Source organism: Geospiza fortis, unplaced genomic scaffold (genome assembly GCF_000277835.1).
Source record: "Geospiza fortis unplaced genomic scaffold, GeoFor_1.0 scaffold157, whole genome shotgun sequence".
Lineage (NCBI taxonomy): Eukaryota > Metazoa > Chordata > Aves > Passeriformes > Thraupidae > Geospiza > Geospiza fortis.
In genome coordinates this window covers 3476773-3502540 of record NW_005054314.1, presented here as the reverse complement: position 1 = coordinate 3502540, position 25768 = coordinate 3476773, and the positions used below count along the sequence as shown (strand labels likewise).

The window sequence follows — 25768 nt, the reverse complement described above, 5'->3', positions numbered from 1 at the left end:
GAATAAATATAGTGGGCATAAAGAGACCAAATGCCACACAAGATACATACACTTGCCCCAAATATGCTCTGTATATGCTGCCTGGGAGAGGTTGGTTCAGCCTGCAGGTTATAACAGGTTTTGGATTGTGTTCTAAACAAAAAGGTCCTACACATGGGCATTAGGACCATCCCTGTCACCACTCAATGTACATGTGCCCACCATTCTCAAGACCCTTTAAGAAAGGATATGAGTTTCCTTTTCCTCATGGCAATGGTCTAAATGTCTGCCCCCACTTTATAGCAGCACTGCCTGAACAAATTTCTGAGTAACCCTGTGGCTCTGCAACCCTAAGAACTTTATTGTAGGCTAGGTTTAGGAAATTTCTCCACTTCAAAGCTGAATTTTGTCCCCAGTATATTCTCTAAAAGTGAAACCCAGATTTTGGACATGCCATGAAAATCAGGAGTGAAAAATTACCATCAGCAAAAGCATCTGCAGAAAATTCTGATTAAACTAAGACAGCTGTGCCTACCCAAGAGAGGTTTAACCATAGCCAACACATCAAGTTTGAGTACTTGAGTGTTTGGATGTCCCATTCCTGGCAGGTTGGAGAGTTAGTGAGATAGGAGTACATGTACCTCAGAGTGGCAGGATTTAGCCTGCTGTCTCTCGCACGCTAGGTCCCTTTGGCTGTTTGCAGTCACAGTGAGAGCCAGGCACTGTTCTTACACAGCCCCCTGGGCTGGGACTGCACAAGCAGCCGTGGAAGCTCTTCCTCACTCACACATCACCCTGCAAGCACATCCTAGGCTACAGTGCTTTAAGTCACCCGTGCAGCATTTCAACCCATCCTCTAGAGGGAGAATTGCTTTAAGACATGCCAAGGACATTTTCAAAGGAGGTCACCCATGTCCCCACCAGCAGGACCCCCAGGCTTTGCACTTTAGATCAGGGCTTACACTTCCTCCGAGGCTTGAGGTCCCGGTTCACTGGAGGGGGCTCCACGTCGGAGGGGAGCTCAGGCAAGGGGCTGGTGAGTTTTTCAGTGCTGACGACGGGGAAGGTGAAGGTGGCAGAGCCGGGGCTCATGGGGATGTAGCCGTCAGGGGAGCAGTCGGAGGCGGGCGCGGAGGGCGACGTGCTGGGGCGCATGGGCACGTAGCTGTCCTCAGAGCTGTCTGCCGAGCACAGCGGGGAGAAGCGGCACGGCTGCAGGGCAGGGACACGCAGAAAGGGCTCCATTAATACACAGCCAGCCCCCCACCTCCCAGCCAGGAGCTGCTGGGAACACACCTGAGCCGAGCCCAGCACTGCTCTCATAGGAAAAGTGACAAACATGTGAGTTCAGGTGAACTCTCCAGCTCTGGAGAACACACCTGAGCTGAGCCCAGCACTGCTCTCATAGGAAAAGTGACAAACATGTGAGTTCACATGAACCCTCCAGCTCTGGAGCAGTCCATGCTGAGCTTCACGAGTCACTGCTGGAAACTAGGACCCAACTGACGGGGGATTTTATTGGTTAAATCATCCAACTTCAGCGAGGCTGCACTTGCCTCTCACAGCAGCAGTTCTGACCTATAAAATGAGGTCAGAATTACTGCTGTGAGAGGCAAGATCCTGACCCTGAATACAAAACAAAGTCTGAAAGGAGAACACCTGATGAACAAGACTTTGGTAAATCTGGAACCTGAGAGAGCACACACAGACGTACAACTCACTTCTGATCACTGAAAATTAGCATTAGGAAATCACTTTGTGCAGGTTAGTGCTAGCTAAGTGGTGAGAGGGAGTGATTACAATTCTTGCAAGCATTCAAAAAGGAGAAAAATATAAGCTGCTCATCACCAGCAAAGGATCTCCCACACAAGACAACATCCAGCCCCAGGCTGAAGACTTGCTATGTGATGTGAGATGGTGCTGCTTAGAATTGTGTCTGTCACAGGCTGAGGCAGGAAGATGTGGACTGTCAGAGCCTTCAATCACAGGCACTGTGAGAGCAGACATTTTCCAATGTCCTAAAGAAGAGATATCCCTCCGGACCACAGAGTGATAGGCTTCTTTAGACTCCTTTTTCAAGGAATAAGCCATTTGCCCTAGTGTTCTTGGTCAACAGTTTAATTCTTGAGGCTACTGGGAACCATTGTCATAACAAACCCAGCTTCATCTGCTTTAAAAATGGAGTGCTCAGTATTGAGGCCTCTCCTTCCCTCTTCTCTCAAAGGCTGACTGAAGCCACAAAGCAGCCAGCACTGAAGTTGCCCAAAGCTAGGCACTTTTCCCATTTTTTAAATTCTTCTGCTGAACAGAGGAGAGGAATGATTGAGTATTAGGATGCGAAATGATTCACTGGGAAGTTTCTTCCAGTGTTTTAAATTTGTGCAAACAGAGTACTTACCAAATTCAAGCTAAGCCTCTTATCTCGACTTCTTAGGGAACTGCCTTCCATGTCTGCTGTGAGGAAAAAAAAAGTGATTAAAAATGGGATAAGGCAGTGCAACCTTACAGACATAATTCTGGAGTAAAACATACGGCTCTAAAATAATTGGAGATTATAAAGATTCCATAACTCCTAAATGAGTAAATACAATGACAATTAAAACCAGATCCAACTCAGCAGCATTTCAAGAGTGATTACATCTATTTTAAATATGAAACCAAGGAACCTGTTCGTGTATAATCCAGCTGCAACCTATGCCTCCTGTAACACAAGCAGTTGGGGAAAAAGGCTGGTGTGGGAGCAAGCAAGCAAGAATTTAAACGCAGCTCCTGCTCTATTTGTTCTCTGTTTTCGCATCTGTCAAACTGGGGAAATTATATGAAAAGGGGCTATTAGAGATAATATTATTTCTTGGATATTTATTTCAGAGTATTTCAAGGTGCCAGGGAAGCAGTTGTTATTGTACAGAAAGTGGTGTGTAGGGGAACTTAACGGTAGGAGAAAAATTCTTTGTTTTTTCATCCAGAAGTGCTGATGTGGTGCAAGGAGCTCAAGGTGATGGGGAATAAACAGCCAGATCATGGAGACAATCACCAGTTTCCTTGAGTAGGTGTGCCTTGGTCTTGGTATAGGTCAATTTTATTTTCCAAGCAAAAGCCAAAAACCCCTAAAATCCAGCATTCAGCACATAGAAGATCAGATGTGGGAGATGCTTATAACCACCATCCTTTTCTGAAAAGGGATTTTCTGTGCAGAAAATGGCTTTTCTGTAGGAATGCCTCAAATCCCTGCAACCATGTTAATCCATTCCCTGCTCTTATGGTAGAGATGTCAGTACTACAACTGGGGGCACTTTTGTGGTACCAGCCAAAAAGGCTAAACAAGAACAAAGCAATTCTGTTAGCGCAGATACATCTTCAGATAGACACAGTCACTGTCCTGGGACAGCTACATTTATTTATTTTGGCAAAAAGACATTGAGGCTGTGGTATCCTGAGGTACCAGGATACAGGTGCCTCACAGCTCATCCTCCTTCATGGCATTTCCACTAGCTCAGGCTGCTTTTGCCCTGGGCTAATTATATCTGTGCACCTTCTGCAGGTTAGCAGGGCAAAAAATTAAGTTAATAACTTGAGTGCACTCACTGGGGAAGCTGGTGAGGAACTGCTGCTTTCTCCCTCTTGATTTTTCTGATCGCTCTTGTTAAACACATTTTAATTCAGAGTTTAACCCTTCAAATGGTTTCAGCTACACTCAGGGTAAGAAAAAGTGGCAGCACTTATTAATTCATTGCTGCCCCCATCAGGCAGAGACAACCCTGCAGCACAGCAGCACAACATGACATTTGGTCACTTAATCCTCTTAGAGACATTCTGGTGTAAATTGGGTTGGAAGATCACGAACCAGCTGTGTTGGAGCAGCACACATGCAGAAGCAAGAGTAGCACCTCTCAGGGAGCAACCAAATGTAGCTGATAATTAAAAACAGCAATTCCACTGATGGGTGTTCCTCCAGAAACCTTCCAAGAATTGTCTGTACACTGACAGACTGAGCAGATATCTCCTTGCTTTAACTTCTCAGCTTTAAGAGCAAGATCTAACAGCCCCACACATTGTCTGGTCATTCAAACTGCAGCAGTCTAAAGGATGCTTGCCCTTAAAAACCTACACTTTTTTCCTCATCAAAAAATAAGGTTTTCACATCACTACAATATACTTGATGATTTCCAGCCAGGTATTCCAGCTGCCTGCCTCTATTCTGTGGTTCTATGTAATAAAGTTTTCTCATGCTGCATATGCTGGTTTTTGGCACCATGATGTTCTGGGTTTTGACTGTTGTTCCTGTTTGTGATGAAGGTGTTTCAGGAGCAAGTGGAAAAGCCAGCTCAGCTCAGAGTTTGCTTTGCAGCCTTGCCTTGCTCTGTAGCAGCAAGTTTTCAGACTGCCCTGACCGAAGTGCAAGGACAGAGTGGGATTTGTTCAAGGACATGCAGAGTCCCTGGTTCAGCCAGGATTACATCCCATCCCCAGCGTCTCCCTGACTTCCTGGTCTTTACTCTAAGCTGTGAAAAGACACGCAGCTCTCACGAACAGACTGGGTGTAGCAAAGCAGCACAGCTCCATAGGCATTTCCCACATCCAAGCCCACATTTTGACCTGTATTAACAGAGTTTGGCATTGCCCAATTCAGTGGCTGACTTCTCATTTTGGTTTTTCTACTGCTTTCTCTTCTGAGAAGGAAGGGGGAAAATTAGCATGGCACAAGGCACCCTGAAGGGATCAGAGCCAAACTGCTGCCCATCTGTACACATACTGAGAGGCTTCTACACAGCAGGAGCAAACCTAAGGGACTGAATCCTGCTTGCTAATTCATTTGAAGGAGCACTTGGTGTTACATTGGGTGGTGTAAGATTTCACAGAGGGGAGGACAGAGAGGCACAACAGGAAGTCAAAACCACTCTGTATGTGGGCAGCTCCATCACACTGGTGCTGCTTTGCTGGCTCTTGGAAGTGCACTCACCTTTCCAGTTCCTCACGTTGTCCAAGCTGGACAAGGAGATCCTTCTGGGCACCAGAGCGACCTGAGCCCGGCAGATGCCCGCGTGGCCGTTCTGCAGGGCCCCCAGCTCCTCTCCCCTCCTGTCAGAGAAGTGCGTGGGCTTGGGCGGCCGTGGCGGCGGCGTGTTGGACAGCACGTCCAGCTGCGTCACCCCGAAGGGCAGCACCTTCTGGCTCTTGTCAACCTGAAACTCAGGGCTCAGCGGCGTCCCCAGCAGCGGGGAAGAGGAGGAAAAGTCACTGCATGGCCCACTAATGTCTGTGTTCCTGGACACCACGCTGGGATTTGCCACTGGGGCTCCGACCTGCTGCATGGTGCCGGCACTGGTTGGCTGTACAAGGTACAGGGAGGGTTGGGATTGCAAGGAGTCAACAAAAACATCGTCTGATGATGTTTGCTCCAGAGATCTGTCTGAATTTGACCAGCTGTCACACCTGCAAGGAGACAGAGGTCAGGATCTGAGCTTTCCTTTTCTCCTGGCTGCAAGAACACAGCAAACACAACATCCAACCACACAGTTTGGGACAATATCTGTCCCTTCCCTCTGAGCTGCACTAGAGGCTGGGGCACTTTGTGGAGCACCCTGGGCAACAGCAGGTGTCTGCAGGGAGGCTGTGTGTCAGATCCTCAGCCACCCACCTTGGAAAGGGACAGGACCAACATATGATGCTCAACCACTAATCTGTGCTATGAAAAGCACCCTGTAAATTGGATTAGGCTGGTGGTCCCCTGTTGTGTTTGGAAGGCAGCCCTGAGTGGCAGGGCTCCCTGGGGCTGTGTTTCATGCCTGGACAGACAGAGGGGGGCTCCAGCCCAACACACGTGGCAGAGCCCAGACTCACCTGTTGTGGCTGAGCTTGCCCGACTCGCAGTTGGACAGGAAGAGGTAGTCAGGGAGGAAGACTGAGCCCGACTCGCTGGGGGTCTCCTCGGCGGCAGCGTCGGCAGCAGCAGCAGCGTGCTCCACTGAGAAGGAGGGGTCAGCAATGCGGGACGCGTGCGTGGAGGCGGCCGGCGAGGGCTGTGGGGACGAGGTCGTGTGAGACAGGCTCTCCACAGAACCTGCAATGGACACGGATGGCCCGGCTGAGGGACAGCTCGGACTGCCCTGGCCCTCTGACTGCCCTGGCTGTCACCACCCTGCTTTGCACCAGGGATGTTTTATGCCTGAGCAGCAGTGAGTCAAGGCAAACACTGGTTCTCGGTAGAGGGGAGCCTGATTTTGCTCCCCCTGCCCAGGCTGTCAAAGTCCTGCAGGCTGCTTGCTCTGAGGGTCCCCTCTCCCTCCTGCAGCCAGCAATGAAGAACAGACTCTGCTGAAGAAAGAGCTGAGGCACAGCAGCCTGTTTTATCAAGTATTTTTTTAGTATTTAATGCAAATAATTATTAATCTCTAACAGTTCAAATTAATGGTGATAAGGAAAGGGATTGGTTTCTTGCCACTTGCTAGATCTCAGCAGACAAAGCTGAACTTTCCAGCTCATGCAGTAGCCAGACAAGCTCTGAACTTGTCTGCAAGCTTTTTGTGCCTCTCTCAGCTGGCCACCAGACCACAAGAGCAGTGCTGTGGCTGTAACTGCCCAGCTGGAGGCTTCTTGGCTCTGCTGAGAAAAGTGACACTACTTTTCTGGAGGTCACAAAGCACGGGAGCCTGAGCTCAGTGCCACCTTCTCTGGGCATAACACTCCAGTGTCCCCAGCACACAGTGGGATGGCAGTGGGACAGGAGGGCTGCAGGCAGTGGGGCTGGCCCAGAGCTGGCTGCCTGCTCACACCACCAAGAACACCCCTCAGTGGCAGCCTGTGGCTGAGACACTCATCTGGCCTGAGCACTGCCTGGCAGCAGAGAAGTCTGGTTCTGTTCCTGTCCCAGCCTCTGTCCCTGCAATGGCTGAGCCACACAGAGTCAAAATAAACAAAGCTTTTGGGGCATTCCAACTCAAAAAATCAAGTGCAATCCAGACCTCCCACAAGGGGCAGCTGTGGAGTGGGAAGGGTGTCTTTACAGAGCAGCTCCCCAAAAGCAGCTGCTCCTGGCAGCAAGCTCAAACAGTGGCACCAAGAGCACAAGCCCTCAGTTAGGGAATATGATTTCTCTAATGAAGTTTCAGGTTGCTGCATGGCAGTTCCTCCACCAGAGCTGTGTGGGGATGGGGCAGTGCTCACTGGGTCCCTGGCACCTGCAGGGCTTGGCAGTGGATGCCCATCTCTTTGGCTCAGACACTGCCTGAGGCAAAGCTGCCAAACCCTTCTCCGAAATGAAAAACCCCACAGCAGAAACAAACACAAGAAACCAGGAACTGCTGATAAAACCACACTGAGAATTAACGTGCCTTCAATACGCAGCAAGATGGCAGATTTCTGTAATGCTGATAGCCAGAACTTGATGGAAATGCTGGGAACCAGCCCCTGACCAGCTGCATGTGTCCTGTGCCCCAGATCCTGCACTGTGTGAAGCGGTCCTGAGACCTTCCAACAGGTCCCAACCTCAACAGAGGCACAAGCCTTGGCACTGTACCAGGCTGCTGTAGTCACTTCTCAGCCTGGGAGGTGCTGGGTATACATGCAAGCAGACCAGGGGGATGGAGAGGACTGCCAAGGCTTGGGTGACAGCACACGACTAAACACAAACTAAACCCTCTCAGGCACATGGTGCAATTCTTGGGGCCATCCTGTACAGGGCCAGGAGTTTGGCTTGGTGATCCTTGCAGGTGCCTTCCAACTGGGGATGGTGATCCAGGATCCCACCCCAGTCACAGCAGGCTTCACCCCTCATCTTTCTGATAGCAGAAGAATAAAACAGCTGATCTTCCCTCCCTGCACTATCCTACATTTCATCCCTTTCAACCTGGGAGGGAGTTGCCTCTTTCCTTCCCATCTACCACTATTGACTCCCTGCTGCTTCCTCCAGTTAGCTTCAGAGATCTGGGCAGTGGTGGGCCTCAGGTCAGCAAAGCATGTAAGAACATGCTTAAATTCAAGTGTAAGCAAAGGATTTGCTTTAATTTTGAGCAGGTGCTTACAGCAGCAGGGTTTCATCAGTGATCATCTGGAAGGAATGGCTTTTACAGGGTTTCACATTTGCAAAGCAGAGTTGAGGGCTGCAGCCTGCCCATCTGAAAAATAACTTTTGTTCATCATGCTGGCTCAGACACTAACTCTGCTTTTCAATCTAGGACTCAGAGCTGTCTTGCAAGCTGACAATGATCAAACACACACTGGGCTAACTCCCATGGGATCTCAGAAAAGCATGTTCACTTCACCATCTGACTACATTTAAAAAACTCCAACAAACCAACAACTAAAACTGCCACAACGCATAAGAAAGAAATTAATGACATTCTGAGTTATTAACACAGAACGAACAGGCCTGAACTCCATCTGGTACTCACAGGGTTTAGCCATGGATTATCCCATCAGGAAAGGCTGTGAGCTGCAGACCACATGGCAACGGTTGTGAGCAGGAGGGAGGGGTGGGGACAGCACAGACCTGCCCTTTCCTGACCTTCAGGGGCTCAGGGACCTGCAGCCAGCTCCTCACAGACTGTTCCTGTCCCTGCCAGCTCTGCTGGTAACTGAATCGTGTGCATTAAAACTACCACGACAGCAGCTGGGCAGAATAAATTATGCATGGCTACTTTCAACAGTGAGAAGGCAGAGAATAGGTTTGGTGCCTGCCACCCCCTTTGCCAGAGAGACAGAAAGAGGCTCCAGCTGCCAAAATAACTGCTTTGGTGGCTACTAACACCAAACATTTCTGCCCTGCAATTATGGAAAAAGCCCCCACAGAGGCTGCACAGCATCTTCCACAGTGACCTCTCCAATCAATGAAGGGCCTTGCTTGGAGAAACAGAGGGGTTTTCCTTCTGCTACAGACCCCAGCCCCCTCTCCAAGAATTGCTATGGTGCAACAGCCATGCAGGGACACGGTGGAACAGGGTGTTCTTCTCACATCAATCACCCCCAAGGCTGCACTGACATTCCAAGGAGGTAGAAATAATAAAAGTAAGGCTTCTTAATGAAACTGCTTAAACAACCTTCCCACTAGTTTCTCCAATGAAAAGTTGGCACATTGGATTGGGTCAATTAGTCACAGCTTCAGCTTGTACATGGGATAAACTGTGCCCCTGGTGTCCCACAGCCACTTCATTTCACCCCTGCCCTGCCCCAGACACTCGGGCCAAGCATCCTCCCAGTCCCCTGCATGGCCATGGATCCCTGGGGCTGGGGAATGATGGCTCTGCTGGGAGTTTCACCAAAGATGGAAGCAGGATTTTGCTGAGATAGGGCAGGAAAACCAGGAGCAAGGCCTCTTCCTCTCTCCTCCAGCTGACTCCCCAAAGGTGCCAGCTCCCTGTCATTTCCAGCACAGCCAGCAGCACTTTCTGGTGGCAGCAGTGTGTGAGTGCTGCTGGCAAGTCCTTCCTGACAGCCGCCCTCCCAGGTGCTTCCTGACATCTGCCTGGAGCTGCCATGTCATCTCTGCCTCCCAGCTGTCCCCTCTCTTGTTGACTACAGAGCTGTGCTCACAGGAGCCATGGCTTTTGTAACTTCACTCTGCATCTGACTGCCAACACCTCTGGAGTGGGAACCTGGCTGTCTATCCTTTGCTGCTGGAAGGGACTAACTGGGAACAACAGGACAGCCCTTAAAGCTGAGTCACTGCATAAAACTGTGGCTACACTTTGGGCATTAAGCAGAGAAAGCAGCAGATTGTGTTTTGGCCTCAGTCATAGCAAATTTTCAGCCATGCACAGATTAAGAGTGGTATGACTCATAGCAGGGACTAGTATTTTTTAAAGCAGTAGCATGTAAGTTAAAAAAGCATGTGGCATTTAATAGGGCTTTTCTAATGTTAATTTTAAAGGGTAATTTGTTTAAACCTACAAGCTTTTGGAGAATTTAGGAGATCCTGAAAAGCTGAAGCAATTAGCAACAGTTTGAAATGTGATGTGCAATTTTTGGAGCTGTGCAGATTTAAATCAGAGGATCTGGATGTGCTTGGCAGCCTGACCTGGATACACCCCAGACCTGAGCTCACTGGCAGGATAAATAGAAGCTCTTAGGAGCTATTTGGCATTAGAGATGCAGTACTGCCACAACGCATAAGAAAGAAATTAATGACATTCTGAGTTATTAACACAGAACGAACAGGCCTGAACTCCATCTGGTACTCACAGGGTTTAGCCATGGATTATCCCATCAGGAAAGGCTGTGAGCTGCAGACCACATGGCAACGGTTGTGAGCAGGAGGGAGGGGTGGGGACAGCACAGACCTGCCCTTTCCTGACCTTCAGGGGCTCAGGGACCTGCAGCCAGCTCCTCACAGACTGTTCCTGTCCCTGCCAGCTCTGCTGGTAACTGAATCGTGTGCATTAAAACTACCACGACAGCAGCTGGGCAGAATAAATTATGCATGGCTACTTTCAACAGTGAGAAGGCAGAGAATAGGTTTGGTGCCTGCCACCCCCTTTGCCAGAGAGACAGAAAGAGGCTCCAGCTGCCAAAATAACTGCTTTGGTGGCTACTAACACCAAACATTTCTGCCCTGCAATTATGGAAAAAGCCCCCACAGAGGCTGCACAGCATCTTCCACAGTGACCTCTCCAATCAATGAAGGGCCTTGCTTGGAGAAACAGAGGGGTTTTCCTTCTGCTACAGACCCCAGCCCCCTCTCCAAGAATTGCTATGGTGCAACAGCCATGCAGGGACACGGTGGAACAGGGTGTTCTTCTCACATCAATCACCCCCAAGGCTGCACTGACATTCCAAGGAGGTAGAAATAATAAAAGTAAGGCTTCTTAATGAAACTGCTTAAACAACCTTCCCACTAGTTTCTCCAATGAAAAGTTGGCACATTGGATTGGGTCAATTAGTCACAGCTTCAGCTTGTACATGGGATAAACTGTGCCCCTGGTGTCCCACAGCCACTTCATTTCACCCCTGCCCTGCCCCAGACACTCGGGCCAAGCATCCTCCCAGTCCCCTGCATGGCCATGGATCCCTGGGGCTGGGGAATGATGGCTCTGCTGGGAGTTTCACCAAAGATGGAAGCAGGATTTTGCTGAGATAGGGCAGGAAAACCAGGAGCAAGGCCTCTTCCTCTCTCCTCCAGCTGACTCCCCAAAGGTGCCAGCTCCCTGTCATTTCCACCACAGCCAGCAGCACTTTCTGGTGGCAGCAGTGTGTGAGTGCTGCTGGCAAGTCCTTCCTGACAGCCGCCCTCCCAGGTGCTTCCTGACATCTGCCTGGAGCTGCCATGTCATCTCTGCCTCCCAGCTGTCCCCTCTCTTGTTGACTACAGAGCTGTGCTCACAGGAGCCATGGCTTTTGTAACTTCACTCTGCATCTGACGGCCACCACCTCTGGAGTGGGAACCTGGCTGTCTATCCTTTGCTGCTGGAAGGGACTAACTGGGAACAACAGGACAGCCCTTAAAGCTGAGTCACTGCATAAAACTGTGGCTACACTTTGGGCATTAAGCAGAGAAAGCAGCAGATTGTGTTTTGGCCTCAGTCATAGCAAATTTTCAGCCATGCACAGATTAAGAGTGGTATGACTCATAGCAGGGACTAGTATTTTTTAAAGCAGTAGCATGTAAGTTAAAAAAGCATGTGGCATTTAATAGGGCTTTTCTAATGTTAATTTTAAAGGGTAATTTGTTTAAACCTACAAGCTTTTGGAGAATTTAGGAGATCCTGAAAAGCTGAAGCAATTAGCAACAGTTTGAAATGTGATGTGCAATTTTTGGAGCTGTGCAGATTTAAATCAGAGGATCTGGATGTGCTTGGCAGCCTGACCTGGATACACCCCAGACCTGAGCTCACTGGCAGGATAAATAGAAGCTCTTAGGAGCTATTTGGCATTAGAGATGCAGTAAGTGCATGTCTGGAGGCTTAGCTCACACCATCCTTGATCAGGGCTGCAAGTTCAAGTGCCAGACTTTGTACTGAATCAAGGCAAATGCTCAGCAGTGCTGAACTTCTTTATTTGGCATTAGAGATGCAGTAAGTGCATGTCTGGAGGCTTAGCTCACACCATCCTTGATCAGGGCTGCAAGTTCAAGTGCCAGACTTTGTACTGAATCAAGGCAAATGCTCAGCAGTGCTGAACTTCTTGGGGGGTAATATCTGCCTTGGAAAGCTAGAGTGTCAGCTTTCCCAGCTGCTGCTGCAAGAGCTGTCATTTCTCATCCATCAATGCCCACACTGGCAATCTTTGCTCAGAGAGAAACACCAATGTGTAATACTCTGAGTGTTGTCCACGTGCAAGTCTTACAGGCAATAGTGCACTGCACCAGCAAAACAGAGCAGGCATTTCCCAGTGTAAATGCATCTATCTGGGACAGCCACTGTATCAGCTCCTCTGCCACAGATCACATCCCCCATGAACATCCTCACAAAGTGCCCAAGAGAAGGCTGCCTACACATTTGAGAGACAAAAATGATTTTTCTCTTTTCCACAGAAGGGTTTACCTTAATTTCAGAGTAATTGGTAAAACTGTATCTCAAATAAACCTGCACCAGAAATAACAATCCAAGAGCAGCAACTCAGCATCCACAAAGGCAGAACAGTAGGAAGGTGGTTACTGAATATCCATAATTCCATCCAGCCTCCAAAGGGCAGCAGACTCCAATCCCTACCAGAGCTACTTTGAAATTTGTATTCATGGGCAGCTTGTGCTGGCACATAATCTGTCAGCAAGTTTTCATGGTGGTTTCTGAAGTGAATGGGAAAAGAACAGACATCACATTTGTAACAGGACCACTGCAGTGTTCTTGCCACTCCCATTTCCCTCAGAAGACACTACTCAAAAGGCAGCTAAGCAATGCCAGGAACCATCATAAATTAAAATAAAACCTTTCCCATAGCCTTTTGTATCTTATCAAGTTGCTGGGTAATGGTGTGGCCATGCAGCACTTGCAGACACCAGCAGCACTCTGAGTGCAGCAGCACAAAGAGCATGGAAGGATGAACTGCCTAGCCACACATGATACCCCCAAACACATTACTGCCCCAGGGCTTGTGTCCCTCCATGGCTCCCTCTTGTACTCCTGCATTGCCTTTTATCACATTGAAGGCTTCGTTCTGACTCACTTCCTCTGCAACTCTCAAATTGCTGCTCTATCTGCCCCTTGGAATTGTCAAGGGAAAGACAGATTGCTGTTATCTGAGCCTGATTGTCTCATTTAAAAGGTAAGTTAATGATGGTACAGGTCCCCACTTTAATTACTGGCTACATCCATCTTGGAGTGGTTAATTCTTGGCAGCTTTTCAAGAAATTCACTTTCCTGAGTATATACAGGTGTAGGGCCTGGCAAAAGAGCTGCCTTGATGCTCTACTGGCAGGACCATCTCCTAAGTCTATACACACACTTCTAACACTCCTATCCCTCTGCCTTTTCTTGGTTTTCTCTTATTAACAGACTAAGGCAGCTTAGTATTTCTGTCACTGATTTATGTAGAGGCATATACACCCAAGTCTGTGCACATTCCACACCCAGCAAAGCATGAGAAAATGGGAGTTGTGCAGGATGCTTTCTGGGAACAGGTGTTTTACATTAAGCCTAACTAAATAAATACAAGACATGTAATGAAATAAATGGTCCCAGAAGATAACATTCAGTCAGCTTTTCACATAAACAGCACCTTTTCTTACTAAGGAAGAATTGCCTCATCAAAGTGAGCCCAGGCAGCCCGTGAGTATTTCCACCCAGCAGCAGTGCAGTCCCTGAGAATCAGATCAGAGTTTAGCAGCAGCTCAGTCTGCGTGGAGCTAGAGGAACCAGTCCTCTTCCACCTGCCCAGCCCAGCCTGACAGCAAGGTCCATGCCTGTCACCCCTGGGCATTCTCCCAGCCTCCAAGACGAGCGTGACCCTACCTGTGCCATCTTCCAGATGTCCAAAGTTACAGATCTGGCTGATGTTGCGCACCCAGATCTGCATCTCCTCCTCAGTCTTGGCTACCAGGTAGAAGGTGCGGTAGGTGGTCCTCACGATGAAGACAAAGTTGTTCTGGAATTCCTTCCTGATGAAGTTGGGCCCCGAGTGCTTGAGCACCTGGCACTCGTTGAGGTCGATGGTGCGGATGGGCTTCCTGGAGTGGCTGTTCCTGTAGTACTCCAGCACGTCGGGGTTCCCGCTCATGCGGCCCCTGCGCAGCACGAACCAGCGCTTCCGCCAGGCCTGCAGGGGCAAAACAGCTTCAGTGCCAAACTCCACTGCAGCAGCCACCTCACACAGCACCAGCAGCGCTTCAAAAGGCCCCTCAGCTCATGGAACCCAGGCATCAACCCAGCGCTGCCAAGCCCATCACTAAACCATGCTCCTGAACATCACACCTGCATGTGTTTTCCAGAATTCCAGGGATGGTGACTCCACCTGTTCCAATGCCTAACCATCTTTTCAGTGAAGAAATTTTTCCTCATGTCCAAACTAAACCTCCCCTGAAACAAACTGAGGCTGTTTTGTCTTGTCCTGCTGCTCATTACCTGGGAGAAGAGCCTGACCCCACCTGGCCACCACCTTCTTTCAGGTAGTTATAGAGCAATAAGGTCCTCTCTCAGGCTTCTCTCCTCCAGGCTGAACAACCTGAGCTCCTTTAGCTGCTCCTCACGGGACTTGGGCTCTATGCTTATTTTCATTCAGGTTTTATAGTTGCTTTGATAAGCTGGCCAAATTGTGATTTTTATTTGATGCACTTGCTATCAGCTTGCATTGGAGATTGCAGAACAGGCAGAGGGTTGTCCCTGGGAGGTCAAGATGAACATTTTCCCTTCCCCTCACCCCGCCAACAAGATGCAATCAAAGTGATCCAATACATCACTACCTCATCCATACAAGAGAGAACACAATTTTTTTTGTAAAATGAAAATACCAAGAACTGCACATTCCTGGAAACAAGTGCCTTTTGCCCAGCAAAGCCCAGAGCTCCAGATGCCCTGTGCAGCTTCCCTCCTATGGTTTTTAGTGCTATTACAAAGCTGTTTATGAGCTGCCAATTACTTCTGAAAGCCCAGAACAAACCCCTGAGTGAGCTGTAGTGCTAAAACCAGAAAAATTCATCTTACAAAAGGACAATTATTTACACAGACACTGTCAAGCTGAAGCAAACCTGGCAAGCACTGATGTTTTCTCATCCTTGTGACTCAATGTAAGGGTTCCATACAGGCTTAAATGAAGTCCTGCACCATCACTCTATAAAGCTACATGCCTGTTTCAAGGCACAAATTAATATCCTTTCCCCCTTTTTTTAATCCAGCAGCTGCTTTTGTTCATCAACAGTATAAGCACCTCTGTGTTGATTACAGCTGTCACCAACACCTACTCTGGGCCAGAAGAAATCAATCGTGATCTCTGTCCCACAGGGGAAAGCCAAAACAAGACATCAGGACATTTGCCCTTGCCAAACTCCATAAAAACTGTTGGATATGTCATGCCCAAACCAGCCAGGCCAGCGAGCAGCCAAAGCTAAGGCTGCAGCTGCCTCAGCTCTGATGGAAGCCTGGGGAAGGTGCAGGGGCTCCTACACTGCCCAGGGACCTCCAACAACTGCACAGACACTGGTGCTCTACCTGCCCTCACTGGAGTTAAAAGTTCATTGAAAGGAGCATCTGAACAACCACTACCACAACCTCCCTACCTGAAACTTACCTGAGAACTCTGTGAAAGGACTTTGTCACAATGATGTAAATCTGGGTGGTAGCTTGGGTTTGAGTTAAAAATCACACTCATTTTGCAAAGAGTAGATCTGTCAGTTTAAAGACAGGCAACCATTCAATTTTAAGACAGAATACCTGAGTTCAGGCTGCTTTCAGTAAGATGTAAGAGTCCTTACTTGCACAGTTTAAGATAATCTAGGCACTACAGTTTTTGCTGATGCTGAGTTCCCACAGGCATGGTGATAGTAAAAATGAGCAACAAAAGAATATTAACAATTGTTATGTCAGGAAAAAGCATTTCTTTTTGTACACCAAATTTTTTTGTTTTTTGTGCACTGCAGCCAGCTTTTCACAGCTGTCATTATTCACCCAAAATTTTATCTTAGTAAGTCTGTTCAGCCTGGCAGTACCTCAATCTCTTTTGCAAGCAAATAATTCTTCAAATACAGAGAAAAAATATCATGGGAAAAGCTCTTGCAAGGCCTGTGTATGGGAGGAGCTTACAGACTGGGCATCACATCAGGAATAAACAGGAAGAAGAGATGAGGTGCAAAATGTATTGCACAAAGAAAATTAATTCTTGCCCCCACTGACCTATCAAAGTTTGAAAGTGATTTGTTCTCTGCTGGAAGTAGCTAGAGATGACAGGTTACCGACACATCTTAGACAAACATAATTTTGTGGAAAACAGGGAAAAGGAGAAACATGAAACAGAAAGAAAAGAAAAATGTTTAATGGAGAAGGAACTTTCTAGACTAGCCAGATACCACACTGGAACATGGGCCACCAGGTACCTCACATATGGTACCAAAAGGAGCCCAGATCTCTGTCACCTGCAGTCCAAGTCCTGCACAGACTCAATGCACTCCCCACAGAGGGCTCAGGACAGAAAGGTCACATCTCCCCACACACCCTCACCTCTAAAGAACCAAAGAGAAAAGTTTCAGAAGATGTGAGACAAACAAGAACTGCTTCCCAGAGAAGCAGACTGCTAGGGCAGTAAAGCAAAAACCCCCACCAGCTTTACCACAAAACCACCTCCTTTTTTTTTTTTTTTTTTTCCTCTCCCAAAGCTGCCAGCCTTGCAGCTTAAATACACCCAGCTCCTGCTGATGGAAATGGGGTAGAAATCCCCTGCATCTGAGCAAGCTGAGGAGGGAGGGGGTACAGGAGCAGCTGCTGCCTGGCACCCAGCTGGCAGCTGGGGAAAGGTGGGAGCTCAGGGCTCCCTGCTGCTGGCTGCTACAACATCCCAAGGCAGGACAGCCCAGTACCTGATTTCACTTCCAAGCACTTTGGTTTTCATGGTTCTAAAGGAGTGTGTAGGCTGTGTTTAGCACAACCCAGGCAGCTGGTGAGAGAACAGAGAACACCGCTGCTGTGCTTTGGGGGAAAAGCCCTGGTGCCTCCATGAGGAGGCAAGGCTGGCTGGGGTGTGTGTGAGGGGCCATGGCTTGGCTGACTTGGCTCTGTCCCCGAGGAGCTGCCTGCTAACCTGGGGACACAGCCTGAGCAGCTCTGTCATGGGGCTGGCCCTGCAGGGCCGGACATGGAGAGGTGCCCTGTCAGAGAGTTGGTGATGGGAGAGGAGGGCAGGGCTGGGCCTTTGGGAGAGAACAGCAGCTATCACGGCTGAGCAGCCGTGAGAGCAGGGCTGAGGGGAAACAATGGCAGATGGCTGCCCAGATCTGCAGCCCTCGGGCAGGGCGGGCCCCACTCCTCACCCTCAGGGCAGCCTCAGCGCCTTCCCCAGGGCAGCGGTGGGGCCCAGGCAGCCCTGGCCGGCTGAAAAACAAGCAGATTGTTCTTGTGGGGGTTACACAGGGACTACAGACACATGCAGAAAAGGAGGGGTGCAGTGAGACAGAGGAACTGCCCTTTGGGTGCCACCATGGAGCGTCCCAAACACTGATGTACTCTCAGCCTCACGGAGCTGCAGGGACCTGTTGTCATCTTATTGCAGGGGTTCCATACTGTTGTCTCCTTATTGCAAATGTTTCATACCTGCTTGGTGTTTCTCGTGGGCAGCTCCTCAGAGCACTGCCTCTTTCTTCTCCACAAAGCAGCCAACTGACTCCAGTTCCCTTCTCACCCAGCCACCCCACTCTTTTCTAGCACTCTTCTTCTCATTGCTTACAGCTGTGGCCTGTTAAAGTCAGGCCTGTTCCTAATCTTTGATAATTGGCCCAGCTGCAACTCCTTAGGGGTACAATTACTTTCCACACTATCTTTATTTTCTTATCTTATATCCCACTACAGGGACCAAAGCAAATCCTGCCCGTGCTGCCAACCGCTGCTGAGCCTGGAGCACAGGGCGGGGAGAGGCACGGAGGGATGGCAGCCTGGGCCAGCAGCGCAGGTGAATCAACATTTGCACACTTTTAAGCACTCAAGCCCTCTTGAAATCAGGTGCCATGGCACAGTGGCAGTGGTGTGGGACAATGGGGAGTCTGCTGGAACCACCTGCTGAGCTCACCTGCTGCCATGTGCCAGGGATATTCTATGCCTGACTCCAAAGAGTCATCTGAGGGAGCAAAAGCAGCAGACACCGCCTCACCCAACACAGGGAAATGGGGAGTGTTGCCAGCCCACTGCCCCAGCACACAGCCTTGGCTGGATACAGGCACCCAGCACCAGGGAGGGTGCAGAAGGGTAGGAGGAGAAGAGAACACCTCTTCCCTGGGTGCTTGCTCTTAACATCAGCTTCATTGTACCATCAAACTGCATCTGCACACATCCTAGCTCTCTGGGCTCCTTTTTCTGTCCTCCACTTTCTAAGGAAAAAGTGGCATCAGCTGCTGACATGATACAGTTACCTGCGGGGGTGGGGTTGAAGGACCGTCTTTCACACATCCTCTCACACTTGACCTACCCGGTCCCATCACTGCCTCCCCAGACTAATTTCCATTCTGAAACTTTCCCCAGTATGTGCCTTTACTCACAAAATGTTGGCTCCAAAACCCTTTTGCTTATCCTACAATGCTGAGTGACAGTGCACAGGGTTTTTGGACAGGAGCAGCTTTGCCATTGCCAATACACAGGACTTGCCCTGTTCTGTGGCATAGGCAAAGCAGGGGTTTTGGTTCTGGCACACCTTGCAGCAGGAGGCTCTTATCTCTGAGTCAAATATCCTCTCCTCATTTTCCTGGCATTTGCCTGCAATCTGCTGTACACCTCCTTTCCCCGGGGTAAGGGATGCAGCACACTGGGCTCACTGGGAGCCCAGCAGTGACAAGCCCTGGCCAGACGAGTCAGCAGCAGCAGTTTTATCTCTCAGAGCCTCAGCAGCTCACACACCCTGGTGCAGAGGCTACTTGGCCCCTCACAGTCCCTGTCTCCAGTCCCCAGCCCCAGGGCAGAGCAGGGTGGGTTTTACACAGCTGTACATCCTTGGTAGGTTCTTTTTTACCATTTTCCAGTCACAAGGCTGCCTCCTCCTTTCCCTGTTACAGGCCTGGCCCCGTGTCTGCTGAGGGTGTTGGTACCAGGCTAAGAGAGACCCTGGGAGCCCCTGCAGTGGCTTGAGGCCAGTGGGGACACCCAAGGAGGCAGCAGGGCCAGGGTGCCTGGGCTGTGGTGAGGAGGGATTTATTTCAGCTGGTCAGAGCCAATAATATCTGCCAATATTTAGTCTAGACTGCACATGCTGCCAAATTTACAAGAGAATGTGGATCAATTTAAGGTGAAAGACTGCACTCCCATGGCTGAGATGAAGTATATACTTCAATAGGTGCTGATTCCTGGCACTCAGTTTAAACTCCTCAGTCACACTATGAAAAAAGGTTCTATGCATCCAGGCCATTCCATCCAAACTATTACATTTATTTTGGGGCCTCCTGAAATTATTATTTTCTTGATGAAGGAGTGGTAGGATGATTAGAAGTTTACATGTCCTCAAAAGCCCTGTGGGCACTAGAGAGAAGGCTGTATCAGACAAACACAACTACCATCAGACAAGAGCCAACATCAATCTAGAACAATTTTCATCTGCCCTTCGTAAGTGAAACAGTTCAATGCCAAAAGAAAGAAAGAATTTGCAGCAGCATTGGTTGGCTGCCAGCACATTCCTTTGTGTAACACAAGCTATCAGTGTTTTCATCTTGCTCCTGAATTTTTGACTTTGGGAATTCCAGAGTCACATCTAAAAGAAAGAGGAACAGCTCTGTTTCCATTTCAGTAGGGTTTCCAAGAAAGAGATTGCTCCTTCCACAATCTGACGTCTGGTTCTGCTGAATGAGTGGTGTGAGGTTTAGAGGGCTGCTCTTACATGTGAGCATTTGCTCTAGCTCAGCACTGTCAGACAAAAGCCATGAGCTAACCTGTTCTGAGCTGAAAAGCAGCTGGCTAGTGAACAGGGCAGAATGAAAGCTGAAAAGATTTAGCCAAGGACCTTCATCGCTTGCCTTCTGCCTGAGGACCATGTTCTCATTTGTTTGTACAACATATCCAGTATTTGAGCTCTAAATAATTTATTAGAGGACATACAAGCTCAGTGAGGTAAATTGGCCCGAAATCTAATTTGCCCTGTGAGTTTTGATTTTTTCTGGTTTTAAAAACAAAACACAGAACAACCAACAAACCAACAAACGTGAAATTCTTGACCAGCTATATTAATGCTTACAACTCCCCCATGAGGATAATCTTCATTTTACAGAATGCAGCAAAAGGGATGGCAGGGTGAAGCAGAAAGAAAGGTGGCTGTGTGCTGGTTCCTTGCCTGCCTGGCGGCCTTGCAGGCAGGACAGGCTGCAAGGACATGGCACAGGACATGTGCTGATCCCCATGCCTGCTGCAGGGCCTCTGACACTCAAAGAAGAGTTTGAGAGCTCACTGATAGGGATGACTGCAAAAGGCTTGAGTATGGGGAATTGCTCTCATCCTGCAAAATCCCTTGGAGAGGGGGAAGCAGCAAATCCCAGCAGAGAAGGGTTTGGCATGGCTTCTCCCCACAGCTGGGTGAGGGCTGGGAGCTTCAGTGCACAGTGCTTCTCCTGCCACCCACTGTGGGCCCACAGCTTAAGGCACCACCCTTGGGGCAAGAGAACTAGCAGAGCTGCAGGATGATAGTCCCACGGGAGTGCCAGCACTTGAGACAAGTTTTCACAGCTTGTCTTTTTTAAAGACCAGTTTTTAAACATATTCCTGTGGAAAAAATAAGTTAAGAGGAACTTTATAGCATTTCCTATAAAAAGCCCAAAAGAGGAAGTTAAAATTCATATGTAGTCAGGTTTGTAAGTAGCTGATTGTAAGCCCACTAACACCATATATGTTAACAGAGGTTCCCTGCCTGCGGAATGGGCTGCAGAGCATGGTCCCTGCAAGAGGAATCTGTGCACTGGCAAGGACTCAGGACCAGCTCCCAGCAAACATCCTCGTGTTCAAAGAGGACGTGTTGGGAGCTCTTTGTGCTACTCTTTCCAGAGCAAAGAGCCAGCTCCATGCAGCACATGCTCCTCAGAATGTGAGACCCTTGCAGAAGGGCTCCCACCTCGGCAGCCTGCAGTGCTCGGCTGTAACACTTGATTTACTCACTCACAGAAATCAGATTAAAAGGACCACCACTCTCAAAGCACCCATCCTGTCCTCCAACTGGAGTTATGGTTTTGCTGTTTCAGTTGTGGCTGTTGGTCTGCAGCACCTATCAGCTCTGCATAATTAATTTCTTCCTGATGAGGCTGCCTGCTTGTCCCTTCCAGTGCGTCCCTGTGGAGCACTCTGGGAGCAGATGAGCTCACTGCCCATCACTTACTGGTTTAATGCTTCTCTTGGATTTTGTCTCCTGTATTTTCCACTCAGCTCTCACAAATGTCTTCAGTAGTGAGAGACTGAAACTCATGGTTTATGACTGGCAAAGAAAAATCAATAAATACTCAATTTCAGAGAGGGATACTCCTCCCTTAGGCCCTTCCTCTGCCTCCACAGGCATTAATTCTATTTAATCTAGAGAATAAAATAAGATATTTTTTGAAGTAATTTTTTCCCTTTGCTTGGGTGCCTGGAAGTTGAGGGGCATTCTCGATTGTGCAGGAAAGGCATTGGCTCTTCCTCTCCCTGCCTGTTCATGCCCACTGCACCTCTGCTTTCCCAAGGCTAGGGCTCAGCTCTGGTGGGACAAAGCTCAGAGCTAACCAGTGTTTCCATATAAAACAACTTTCCACACAGACTGGCACAAATGCTCTGGCTCACCCTGTGCAAAGGGCTGTCACACAGCGAGCTCAGGACGGGCTGCAGCCTCACAATGGATTTCCATCTGCCACCTTCTGACTGTGTGGTTTCAGAATGACTCTAAATGAACCCTGTTTCAAGAAAGTCACCGTGAGCCCTCAGAGGAGATGTGATGGGTACGTAGTACAGGGGGAAATACCTTCTTCCTTTCAAGGTGATACAGCTATGTTAATTGACTAAAAACACCAGTCAGAAAATTTCCTGCACTTTAAGTGCAATGAGAGCTTTGTAATAAAGCACCTGAGAGGACATCCTGTAGAAGCAGAGATGTGTCCTTTGTTTCTGTTTCTTTACATGAAGGAATCTGTGGTTTGTGAAGAAAAGATGACACACATTTTAAAAAAAGTAGAACAAAATCCCGCAGTCATATGTTGCCTGCTAACCTAGACACATTCCCATTGCCTGCTCTACATCCTAATCCATAATATTTATGGTGCTTTACATAATCAAACATCTGCATCTGAGTGAGTCACTGCTATTTAATAAACATGAAGATTCTTTGTTACTCTAATGGGTGTATTATTTGGGCATGGATGGTCAAAGTCATGGGGACCCAAAAACTTGGGAATTTTATGTTCTTAAAATATTTGCAGAAGATAAGAAAATTTCTAAAGGTAAAATCAATAATGAAACCACTTCATTTTGGGGAGGGAGAAAGGAGCCAGACATTTGGATGAAGAAATATAATTTCACTCGTGTGCCCTGTCCTTTAATAAGGGCAATAAAGAACTGTGCTCCTCACAGTCATTTTGATGACAGGTTTCCCCTGAGTACACTGGCAAGGTGGCACAGCATCCCTCTGCTCCTCACGCAGGTAGGAATTGCTCACAGGACTCTGTGGGCTGCAGGGGAACAACAGTGCTGGGCCCTCCTTGCTTTCCCCATGGCTCCTGGTGGGCGGGTGTCAAGGGGCTCTCCCACAGAGAATAAATGTGGGTGTTGTGGTCATGCTGCCCACATGGGTTCACAGGGGAGGGTGCTGATGGTGTATCTTATCCCACAAGATCTTGCTGTGGGGAAGAGCTCACTGACTGATCCCAGCTACAACAAACACTGCTACAGCGGAAAACCACACAGCTCCACCTCACCCAGAGGACTGATATATGTCAAATGGCCTCACAGGGTCCTGTCCTGAGTCTGTAGGGCAGGCAGGACCTCACTGCCACCCCATCACTTGACAGAGCTCATGCCCACCACTGTCCCAGGCTACAGAGATGGCTCTAGGCTGATAAAGCCTTGCCTGTGAAACACACAGCAGCAAAACACCCGAGGAGTGGTGGCAGGATGGCAATCCATTTCCAGTGTATTTCTTCAACAGTGACATCCTGCAACAGGCATGGAGCCAATGAGTGCCCTCCCCACTGCCAGCCCAGGGCATCACACCTCTGCTCTTCCTCCTATTTTGACAGCAGTGGTGTTGAAGGCTTGGAGCTTTCCTTGTGAACAGCTGCCCTGCAAATACGTGCAGGCCTCTTTGAGCTCATGTGCAGAAAGCAGAAGGATCAATCAATATGAAATGAGTGCTGCCTGCCACCCCAGAGCAGGAGCCCAGCTGTGCCCCGAGGGCTGCACCTCCCAGGGACAGGCTTGTGGGGCTTTGTCAGGAGCACCAAGAGACCAGGGCCAGCCAACAAACCTGACAGCACCTGTGGGGCACCAGGAAGAGACACAGTTGGTATTAATAAAAAATGAAGTAACTCCCCAGCTGCACTTGGCTGTGGCTCACTGGGACTAACAAGATGGTAAAAACAATCTCACTCACTTTCAGGAAACAACTGGAATTTTTGTGACTCAGCATCACTGTAAAGCTGTGCCCAAAGTGATCTGCAGAACTGATGTAAAACCAGGCTAAGGAAAAGAAAGCCAGCTCTGGTGTGATATCTGCCCAGGTCTGGGGACAGCCTTGGCCCCAGGATGGCCACCTTCCATCTGGGCTGCCAGCACTTCTAGTGGACCACCAGCTCTCATCAAGAGGATGCTGCAACAGGTGAACAAAAGCCCTGGGTGGAGGGAAGCTGCTTTTGGCCAGCTGACCTTGCCTGGGCAGGCAGGTGGAGCCTGTCCCACCTGTATCCCTGCATGCTGTGATGCCAGGCAGGGGCTACCAAAGTACTGGGCACCAGGGCTGGATTTGACTCACATCATGAGCACCCTCATGAGCAGCCTCATACCTTCTGTTTCATTTTGTCTTCCTTTTTCACTTTTAGTGGGGATGTAAAATAGGTCACAGCTCAGAGCAGAGTTCCCAGCAGCAGAAGACAGCACTGCAGTGATTATTGCCTTTCAAGGACCTCCTCCCACCCAGAGCCCTCTGCTCCTCCAGGATAATTTTCCTTCCCAAGAACTGGCACTGTGACACACTAATTCCTTTAAGCTGCCCCACAAATGACATCTTCTGACTGCTGCCACATTTTTGCAAGCATTTAAGCTCCCTGACAGTGAAGACTTACAGGCAGGACTCTTTACATGAGGATGTTTACAGCCTCACCCGCTAGCCAAGAGTTTTAGTTCCATATTCCCTCACAGCATGTTTGTACGTAGCATTTAAAATGACATTGTTATCATCCTGAATGCAGTTTAAGTTTCTGGAGTGCTTTTTTTCACCTTTGAATCCTAGAGCACTTGACAACTGGTACATCATGGTTACAGCCTCCATATGTTGTGATTTGTTCACCTGTCACAGGATACACCTGCCTCTGAAGTTGTGCTGTGTTCCTGGTACTCAGACTGCTTCTTCACACACCCACAGGGATGCACTCCCATCTGTGTGTTCAGCCTCAGCCAATCTGCAGTGACTCTTTTGCATCTGAAACCCTTCATTAGCTGCATAAGGTGGCAGAGGTTGGTGGACACAGAACTGCTGGTCTGGCTTGGCACCATTCCTCTGGTCAGTTAAAAACCAAAGTTTGGATTTCTCAGGATGCAGGATTGGGTCTTTTACAGACACAAGTTGAAAACAAAGAGAAAGGAAAAAATACACTGACAGGTCTTCCTGGATTTAACGATTAACTTTGTTTTTTCTAAGTGGAAAAAATGCTGCTGAAGCTTTAAGTTGCCTGATAGGAATTCCTACTTTTACATAAAAAATATTTGTGTAAAATGGTCTGGAAACTCTTAAGATCCCCCAACTTGTTCACAATAAATTCTTTAACACTAACTTCAGGAATAAGATGAAATCTTGAATAGAAGTAAATTCTGATTTCTTAGAATGGCTTTAATCCAAAAGTCTTGTACAGTCTTAAAGGATTTTTGGAAGACTCTGCACGGATCTTTGAGATCTTAATGAAAAATAGGTTGCTCCCAGGTTGTTTAAGAAACAACAGCTCTGAAATACAAATGCCGGATATCAGCATCTGCTGAATAACTGAATAATAACTAAGACACAGGAGTCTTCAGTCATTTTTGGAAACGAGTATAGGAAAATGTAAATACCAAAGGGACTGAAGTTTGGACAAATTTTGAGCAAATTTGCTAAACTAATAGCTTTTATGGAAGGACTCCAAACCTGCTTTGCTAAGGAAAGGAGTAGGGGCTAATCCCCTTTCTTGTCACTCGCAGCACAGTGTGAATACAGATGTGCAAAGCAGTTAAAGAGCAGAAAAAACTGCCTGGAGACTGCGCCCTGCCTCAGGCTATCGGGAGTCCCTCTCCCTCTGTTTTACTTGGAACTGGCAGTTTTCTCAGTATTCTTTACACAAACAGAGCAAATTTTGCTGTTTCACCTTGTTAACTGAACATGTGGTGTGAGGTCAGCAACAGTCGCCAGCCTATCTACAACTGTCTGTGCTCACATGATGCTGCAGCTCCAGCATAAACAGGAAATTGGGCAAAGTGACTCTTTTAGTAGGGGACTACAACACCACTTTTTTTTTTTTTTTTAAGTGTTCAGCAACATGCTGTCAGAC

The 25768-nt window shown here is 48.5% G+C and overlaps 1 protein-coding gene across 2 annotated transcripts in view; it reads right to left on the bottom strand.

The window, feature by feature from the left end:
- Positions 1–25768, bottom strand: part of GAB3 (GRB2 associated binding protein 3) — a 64337-nt gene that overhangs the window by 5542 nt on the left and 33027 nt on the right. The window contains exons 2-6 of one of the 2 annotated variants that reach the window (XM_014306589.2): positions 13860–14163; positions 5821–6040; positions 4940–5412; positions 2378–2433; positions 942–1191 (exon numbers count right to left, since the gene is read on the bottom strand). In XM_014306589.2, the coding sequence (XP_014162064.1) occupies positions 942–1191; positions 2378–2433; positions 4940–5412; positions 5821–6040; positions 13860–14163 (1303 nt within the window). The remainder of the gene's footprint in view (positions 1–941; positions 1192–2377; positions 2434–4939; positions 5413–5820; positions 6041–13859; positions 14164–25768) is intronic. The other variant, XM_031056063.1, reaches the window with a different exon arrangement.